Source organism: Salvia splendens, chromosome 5 (genome assembly GCF_004379255.2).
Source record: "Salvia splendens isolate huo1 chromosome 5, SspV2, whole genome shotgun sequence".
NCBI lineage: Eukaryota > Viridiplantae > Streptophyta > Magnoliopsida > Lamiales > Lamiaceae > Salvia > Salvia splendens.
Genome location: NC_056036.1, coordinates 9,874,669 through 9,884,662, shown reverse-complemented (window position 1 = coordinate 9,884,662; position 9,994 = coordinate 9,874,669). Strand labels below are relative to the sequence as shown.

The following is a 9,994-nucleotide window of genomic DNA, read 5'->3' as shown; positions in this document are numbered from 1 at the left end:
TTTGGCTTGTGACACTTCATAAATATATATGCTCATGTCTCAAGGTGAATGGAACACTACGTGTGATTTGTGAACGTGTGGATGCAATTTTTTCAAGTGTTTTAAAAAATTTGTGAAGTTGTTTTATCGTGATTTTTTACTCCAACTCATGACATTTTATCTCGAAATTAACCATAACAACAATAGGCCTACTCACACACAACTAGGGCTACACAAAAATACCGCACTTATCATACAGAAAAAATACCGGTTTTTCGGTATATCGTAATTTTCAGTATGATATGATATCGTACTGAAGTATCAATTTTCTTATACCGCGGTATACCGTGATATACCGAATATTTGGTATATAACGTAGAATAGGTATACCGCGGTATACCGAATCCTCGGTGCATACCAAAAAATCGGTACATGTTGAAATATTACATATATTTAATATATTTATATAATACTCCATATAAAATAGAATTAAAAAGAAAAAATCTCCAAAAATCCTACTTTTAAATATTTTGTGTATGAAAGAGATTTTTTTTGCATAACGTATACCGTACCGTACTTCGGTATGCCGTAAAAGTACTGTATACCACAATAACGGTAAGGTGACGGTATAAAAAATTAACGATAACGAATGTGATATATCGAAACTTCGGTATGGTATTAGTATGATATTTTAAAATTAAAAGAAAGTATGTTAGTTATATGACCAAATTATTCAAAGATTCACGTGTGAGTATAATCCTGTCACCACCAACTAGGGCAGTATGAGGCCCCTCCCAGTACACTTCATGTATATCGGTTTCATATTTTGTGAAACAAAAAAAACTGTTTTCCGCTGTGTATCCAACTAAGGCCTAATAATATTTGAAAATAGGAGTCGAAGATGTTTACACGGCTGCTCATCTCATGTCTTGGTATCTAAAAGTGTTAATTAATTACACAAATACGAGCGTATTTCACTATTCATATGATATAATTATGATACTAGTACTAAGTAGTCTCTTCGTGTTCGATGATTTTCTCGCATTACATGTTCATCAGTATGTAATAGTTCTCGCATTACATGTTCTCGGAAAGTATTACTCCTATGTATTAATACTATAAGTTTATTTAAAAAACTATAATAATTTAATTTAATTAATTTTGTATTAAAACTTTACTTATTTAATTAATTAAATATTCCCGCCTGCCAAGCACCCCCACGCCCATCCATCCACCCCAACTCCAAATATATTATTCATGAACATAATTTCCCCAAAATTGATCTAATATTTCAAATTCGTTAATTAAATTTTATTAAATCACACTTTAAACTTTTTTGTGTTAATATATACTATAATCTTAATTATATTACATATAACAATTATGTTCCATCTGAAAATTATGTGCAGTGTAAAAAATGAGTAAACATCATAAATCCTGCGACGAAGGCGAATTTACACTATACAAATACATTTATTTTTTCTATTCTTAAAATCATTCATATAAATAGTAGTAGTATAAAAATATTAAACGATTATTTCCAAACAGTTTTGAATCATTCAAAAAATTTAGATAAATCTAATTGAGTACTAAAAATGTACTGATTCACATATATATTACTACTAATATAAGTATGGATCTGTTATTGTTTCTTATCAACAAATTTCTTTATTCCAATATGTAAATATGATAATTTTTGTATGCTCTTCTACGAAAAAATAGATTTTAATTAGAAAAAGGTAAATATAATCACATGACACTACCACGTGATCGAATAGTTACATCATTGCACCGAATGTAAATGATAGACTTGATCATGTCATCTTGTTTTAAATCTCGACTATAGTAAGTATAACAGTGTTGAGGAGAAAAAGTAGATGAATATTGTCACTGATAAAAATAAGACCCTGTCTTATTGGAGAGTCATACCTAAAGAAAAAGACTATTTCCTCCATCTTAGTCTAAGTTAAACCATTTTCTTTGATATGTTCCAATCTAAGTGAGATATTTCTTCTTTTATCAATAAATAACTCATATCCTTCTCCTATTTTATTCTCATATCTCTCTTACTTTATCATTTCTCCTCCTTTTTTTTTCTTTTTTTTTCTTTCTTATTTTATTCTCACTCATATTTTATTCTTCTTTCTTTTTCTTAATTTATTCTCTCTTATTTTACCATTAATAATTTAATCAACCAAACACCACTATCTAAAATCTTGTGCTAAAATAAAAACGTCTCAATTAAGTCGAACGGAATATATAGGAGAACCTAAAAAGTTTGTCACTTGAAGTATAAAACCTAAAAATATAATGCAATCTATATTAAAAATATAATTCACTCTTTAGCTAGAACAGAGGAATCTAGATTATGCAACGTTTCTAGCCCCATGGCCATAGAATTGATAGACTAATAATAGTTCAATCACATCAAATATTCTCAATATAAAGTGTTTTTAATTGATCCTAGCATATCTTTAATATATGACGTCATTTTGAATAGCATGTGTCATTGTTTCCAGTCAAGTAAGTTCAAATTTTGTGGGGTAAAAAGTGAACCAAAATACTTATACTCACTTGTGTACATTTCATTAAATATGAAATATTTTATTTCTTTGAAATAAAATATTAAATTTTTATAATATTATTTTATGAATTAATAAAAAAATAAAAAAATAAGAATAACATTTTTTTTAAATGTTCAAGAAAATAATTTCAAGACAAATTAAATCAAACTACATAGCAATGTTCAAGGCCTTTTAAAATACTTTTAATAGTTGAACCTATAATTTATTACTATATGAGTTTCACAACAAAATCGAAGCTAATATTTTTTTTAGTTTAAATCATAAAATAAACTTAACACAAAAACTAATAGTACTATTAATTTTAATGGATTTCAATAAATCGTGCATGTGAACAATTTTGTACAAGTCCAGATTTTTCTTCCCATCGGAATTTATGTGGCCACAAGTATTTGTAATACAGTACCTTTTTAGACTTTATGTGATGAAAGTGACAAATGCAATTTTTTTTCTTCCAAATAAAAGTTTGCAGAAGTAGATGTTGTCTACATTCTACAAATAATATCGGTTTTCCACGTATTTAATTTTTATTAAAAATAAATTTACATAATTGTCTCGACGCATAATTGTAAAGTCCCGGCCCATTTTCAAACAATCTCAGATGATTACAATATTTTATACTGTTTAACCATTATACCACACCACGTGGAAATCCGGATGAATGAAATGTTCTACTGTATTACTATCCTGAAAGAATTTGGCGCGATCTGAAATCAAACCATTTAATCAGATGAGTAAAAAATGATTGTAAATTAATCCATTACAAATCATAAAAAATAATTAAGGAGTGAAATGGGTTGGTATATATAGAGTTTTATAATTACAAAAAGTAAAATTCACATAATTATTCAGTGTATGTTCTAAAAACTAATGAGGCTCAAACAATTTTTTAAGGACCGGAAAATTTAAAACACAACACTACTAAGGTCTATATGTAATTTGGGCTATTCATCATTCACGTACTTATTTATATGAACTTAAATAGTAATAAATATACCTTATATAATTCTACAGAAATATTGGGCCACCAATAGGACTCTATATCAGCCCAATAAACATTGGATACAACCTTTTATTCCAGGATTTTGTTGAGTTATGAAAATATCGCACATTTTTGTTCAATTAAAAAGTTATACTATATAGTAATTAATATCGTATATTCATTATAAAACTATAGAAATATTAAAACTAATAATAATTGAGATATCATCTTTCATTTTTAAGCAAGAAAGACTTAAATGTGCATTCATTCAATATTAATGTTATTTTCACAAGTATCGCAATCAAGATTAGCAAACTTCGGTCGGACTCACATTGTGATAAATTAAGTATTAACCACAGACCGTCCAACTTCCATTAAGGTTACGAAACTCAGTTTACTTCTGCAATGAGCACTAACTATGATTACCTTAGTGTTGACTCATGGCAACGTGTCTAAATGTCTTGTTTCACTTAACTATATTTGGCATGTGCACTCAACGCTCCAAATTTCACCAACTCATTTAACTTATACTCCCCCCGTCCGTCATTAGAAGTCTAATTTCTTGGCGGCACGAGTTTTAAGAAATGTTAAGAAAAATGGGTGGAAAAAAGTTAGTGGAATAGGGGTCTCACTTGTATATATTAGTTTTAAATGAAATGTGAGTGAAATGAGTTAGTGGAAGGTGAAACCCTATTACCATTTATAATAAATGTGAACCAGGACTCCTATTCCCAGGCGGACTAAAATGGAAAAACAAGACTCCTATTCGCGGACATGGGAGTAGTATTTTAATATAAAATCAATATATAAAAGTAGAACAATATTTCACTAATTTTTTCTACCTACCTTCTTTTATAAAGTCAAACAATTTCATAAAATCTGAGTCGATTACAAATGAGACATTTATTGGCGGACGCTATTCCAACAATTAGTGATTTTGAAATTTGATAATTTTGTAATTTCTTTTTTCTTTTTTCTACATACAGACTTCTACATTGTACTTATAACGAGTTCTATGGAACTTTGAACTAATTCAGTTTGCATTTTATAAATTACTATAAAAAGTGAATTAAATCACGTTTAGATTCGAGCACCGGTAGTGGTACTAAGCGCATGTTGTTAAACAGAAGTGTCGGGAATGTCAGCCTTTTTTAGTTATCTTTTTGTATAGCAGTACGTAGTGGCTGCTTTTTGGATTGTGACACAAATTAAGAATCTTTCCACATTTAATTACCAGTTAGGTTTTACATCACCAAATTTTCCATTCTTAATTTCGAAAAGCAACGAAACAAATTAGAGAAGTAGAGAAGAAAATCGTTACAACTTACACAATCGCTTGCTAGTTGTAGCCTTTTGTAACACATTTTTTATTTCCACAATTAAGCAACAACAATTAATTAATAAACGTAATTAATCAAGATAGCAATAATGGAGTTAAAAAGGTGCCCTACTTCACTTTCCCTCCACTATCGTTCTTCCTTTTTGTCAAATTCCACAAAATTATATCCATCCATTGATAGAAGAGGGGTGGCAAATAGGATGGATCCCAACTCCAAGAAAATCCCTCGTCTCCCCTCCCTCCTCCTCATAGCTCTGCACCCGACGTCGTTTCGAACAAGTGTACATCTGCAACTGCCCATTCATCGCCGAATTCTCATTCACAGAGCTCTCCACATCGCTCCCAAAGCCGCTCGTCACCGAGCTTGTACTGTACAACCCGCAAAGCCTGTTCCCATCCAAGCCATTGTCGTTGCACTTCACCCCAAAACTCCCGAGTATCATCGCTGGATCGGTCGTGGTAGCCCCGATTTGTGCAGCTTTCTGTAACAAAGCCGTTGCAGACATCCTTGCGGAAGCTTCGGCTTCGTGGTTGCTACTAATTTGGTTTTGATGAGTGCTGAACAATGATGAGACGGTTGCTTCTTTGTGATTGGGGATATTTGGTGAGGTGTGGGTGATATCCCAATTTAGGTTGTAGAATGTGGATGGTGGAAGGTTCGAGAAGGATGGGTTGGGGAATGGTGGATGGTGGTCTTGGGTTGAGTGAGTGAGTTCGTGGATCGGATCGAGGGTTTGGTCGTTGATGGGCTTGAAGATGGAGGGGAAGTGTTGGGGCATGCCTAGGAAATGATAGTTGATGTGGTTTGGCGCATGTGTTGCAGCTGTGACTCTTGCTGTTTCTTGGGCTAATGCATCGCAAAATGCGCGGTGGGTGATGAAGCTGTCTCTCCTAAGAGATAGAGTGAGATTAATTAGTTCAACTGTGACGACGAATGTAGATGCACTTTCATGGACAATTTGGTAAGGTAGACAATTCTTCTATCGTGGAGTTGTCTGATCTAAAACATCCTAAATTTAGTGTTTATCATATTTTTCTTTATATATATTCCCTACAAGACTACCCCATCATTGTAACATGTAATGGTTTTTTGTGATAATCAGAAAACTAGAAATGAAACCATCACCCTAAGACCTTAAACTCAATTACCTCCTTGAAGATCGGCTGAGCTACCTGTGCAGGCAGACCATGATGTATCCATTCTAGTGAACTCATAATAATTATAACTAATAAATATTCTCAATTGGGGTTTGATGAAACCTAATCGAATTTAATTAGGAGAGGTGCACTTTACATCTAGATGCACATATTGTTTTGGCCGAGCAAGACTACCCTATCCAGTTTTGGAGATGTACAACTCTCTCTCTCTCTCTCTCTCTCTCTCTCTCACCCTTGTAGTCTAGCAAGCTCTAATCAAAGGTCAAAGCACAAAATATTTTTATTGAGGGCTTACTATACCACATGAATTATAATCTCAAACACACACACACATGTATGTATATATATACAGGGGGGGTGGGGGGAAGAAAGAAACCTTGAGAAAATGGTGCCGCAGTCACACTTATATTCCCTGGTTCCACAAGTCTTAGTGTGAGCCTTCCAATCAGACTGCACCGCATAGCGCTTGGCGCACTTGTCGCACTTCCACTTCTTCTCGCCGTGCTTCCGGCAGAAGTGCTTCTTGATCCCAGTCAAGTCTCCGAGGGCCCGGGACGGGTGGTGGTGGACGCAGGCCTTCTCGGGGCACACATACACCCGCTTCCTCACCTCCTTGCTCGACCTCTGCTTCAGCTTCCACGGCAGATTATGCCCTCTTCTGTGCAGCTGCAGATTCTGATCCCTTTGGAAACCCTTCCCGCATACCTCGCACACGAATCTGTTTGTCGCCATCAGCGTCTTCGGCGACAGCGCTATCACCTCCGCCTCAGGATCTGCACACATACATATATTCCCATTCAAGAATTAATATTCCCATAAATATTGAGAAGAAATTGATTTTTCTTAATTACTTACCTGGGGTGCCTGGCAGATTTCTCTTCTTCTTTGGTGGGGGACTGGATCCACTTGTTAAAGGGTTTTGACTGGAAATGGTGGATTCGTTATCTGTCATCTTCTCTTACAATGACCTTTTTTCAGAGAGAGAGGGAGAAAATATCTAATACTATGTGTTTTCAGTGAAGATGAGTAATGGAAGGTTTTGTGTTAAGCAAAGCATTAATGAGTGCTAAATTATGAAGTTTTTCAATCCCATTAAGTAGCTAAAGGGGAGCCATATGGCCAATCTCTCTCATACCTCGGATATACAAATATTATAACAGCTTGCTGTCGGAATAAAATAAAATACTTGTATACTTGAAAAGAAAGTGGGAGGTGGGTTGTGGGACTACAAAGGTTTATGATGACACATATGATGAGGGAAAAGTTGAACTATACACCTTTCTGATTGGAATCATTATCCTATAATTGTTTTCCATTTTTTTACAGTAATAGTTGTTTGCACTATACTAACTTTTTATTCGGAAACAAACATGAATTCGAGTAAGAATAAAGCTATGCGGCAACATTTTGGCCTGCCATAAATTAATTAAATAAAAAAAAATTGATTTTTTTTTAAATTTTTTGTTTAATACTACTTGATTTTACTTTTATATCATCTTCATTATATGTTGCTCAACATGTTAGTGTTGCTCTTTCGTAGTTTTTGCTCAACTTATTACTACTGTCATTTCTTGATTATTGTTCAACGTATACAGTAATTCGTGATATTAATGTGTTTTACGTAATGGAATTCAAAGATAAGTATCAACTCACAAGTCCATTCACACACATATAAGTTTATATCGGTAATTCTAATTTTTTTATACATGTAAATGGACTAAATTAACTCTTTATGGCCGGCCACATTATGGCCATTTAGCATCACTCTTCGAGTAATTCTTGTCTCAGTATTTAGTTTGTGCTCATTTTTTTAATGAACATTAAAGAGGCCTAACTAGTAAGTAGCCATTACCTAGCTAAATGTTTAATTTTACATTTTCTTCAACTCAATCAGCCAAGAATTATAAGAAAAAACATGCGAAAAAAGCTATTCTTCAACTAAAAGTAATATGCATTGACTAGCAGTTTAAATTCACCAAGAAAAAGTTGGCCCAGTTAAAGACACCTCATGAAAAAGAAAAGAAAAAACACGTGAGATGCAAATTAATTTCAAGAATTTTCGAAAACAAAATTTAAATTATAACCTTGACCTACCAACTGTGACTTCCAAAGTAAATGACAAGAAAATAATCATATATGAAAGGGTATAATAATCTCCCTAATTTTGTGTTGATAGTCTCAACCCCATTTTTCCATCACTGATTTTCAAATTATTATCTTTCATAATCATCTCTATCTCTCACAATTGTAAACAATATTTTGGACTCAACATAAAATTTTTGGCTCTGTCATGTCACTGGTGATAGGTAACGGTGAGATAAATTTTAGATAGCAATGAAAGATATGAATCGGCCGTTAAACAAAACTTGAGGGAAAAAGGTTTATACACTTGACCATTTGTTGATATTAAAGCTCTATGTTGAAGGAGTAGAATCAAGAATGACTTGGTGTTGGATGAAATGATTCTTCCTATTTCTTTCCTTTTGTGCTTTTCCTAAAGTTGATAAAGCAAATCTTTTTTCGAAAGAGATCTGTTGGGATTCAAGTTCTAACTTTCTCATCTCCACATACATTGATTTCATTTCATGAATTGCAATTTTACCTAATTCATAAATTTGTGTAGCATGCGATGTATCTCAACAACATACTTAAATCTGAGTTTTGCTTTATACTGCACGTCCTATTTATAAATCTTTAAGAACTTTTACATTAAAAGCGTATAAAGGATATTCATTGATACAAATTGTTGTTCGACAAATTAAAGCACGACGAGATCGATCATAATTCATGCACTCTCGCAGCAAATTTTGTGCATCAAGGGAAAGGGTGGTGTACGATTTGATTTTTACTAAATCAAAGTGGATGTTCGACTATACTGGAGTAATTAATGTGATCAAGAGCACTAGCATAATCTTGCATGCACTCTTTTCCTAATTTTGCTCTTGAAAGACTTTGTCATTGTTGTAGATTGTACATTAAAACTCAAGGCAACTTTTATAAATTATAATATTTCAAACCATTTATAGTTAAAAGAGAAAAGCATGCATTGACTGGAGATAAAAGGTGGCCCAGAATCTGATTTTACTAAAGGTGATTTATTTATTTAAAGTAGAAACAGTTTTAAAAATATGTTTAATTAAGAGAGGGGCAACTGACAAAGGCAGTGAATTTTTTGGAGTGTGAGTGGTCGTCCCCTTGTGGGCTGACTTTTCCTGCCAACACTTAATCATAATGTAATGATGTCTTTCTTTACAATTTAATCTTTGGAGTTTAGGTATTGAACTTTGGCGACTACAGAATATTCTTGCCCCTCCCCATAGGCTTCAACTTACTATGTCCACTTTTTCTCTAACTAAACCTAATTTTATTTCATAAAGGTAAATATTGGTATGATTTTCAAGATGGACTATAATTTCCTTTTTTACGGAAAATTATTGAAATCTATTACCGGACATTTTTTTTCGTATTTCAAAGTTTACAACGATTGTCGAGAATATCATGACGTGCTTGCCGTAAATAGTGTTTTGACAATGTTAGCATGTCAAATTCACAACAGTAATTTAAAGGTAGTGAAATTGTGTGGTGGTCGGTCTATACAGAATATATATACTTGTAGGAACTCAAAAAGGTGCAAAAATAGTTTGTATGCTTTTGTGTGTATCGTAGTTGGTTTGAGTAAAAGTGAATTGTTATCATCAAGGGTATGTTTGTTTCTTTATTTGTCTTTTACCTAAACTCTATGATATTACATGGATATTTTGAACCCTGGGAAATATTTTATACTAAGGATCTTGGACTTTGAGAGTATTTTCTAGTTTCAAGGATTGAATTTTGTCTCCAACTCTGTATTCATCACCTGCTGCATGCCTTGAATACTTCATTTCAAATTTCAAAGTGGGATTCACTCTCTTCTCTTTAATAATTGCATGTTTGTAGTTATTAGAAATGCCAAGA

At 33.0% G+C, this 9,994-nt stretch overlaps 1 protein-coding gene across 1 annotated transcript; it reads right to left on the bottom strand.

Moving 5' to 3' along the window:
* Window positions 1-4,785: 4,785 nt before the first annotated feature.
* On the bottom strand, window positions 4,786-7,185 carry LOC121802080 (zinc finger protein NUTCRACKER-like). Its single transcript, XM_042201641.1, has 3 exons — window positions 6,896-7,185; window positions 6,417-6,813; window positions 4,786-5,773 (listed from the first exon to the last, which is right to left on the bottom strand). The coding sequence occupies exons 1-3, from the start codon at window positions 6,990-6,992 to the stop codon at window positions 5,044-5,046; spliced, it is 1,224 nt and encodes a 407-aa protein (XP_042057575.1). The 5' UTR covers window positions 6,993-7,185; the 3' UTR covers window positions 4,786-5,043.
* Window positions 7,186-9,994: the final 2,809 nt, after the last annotated feature.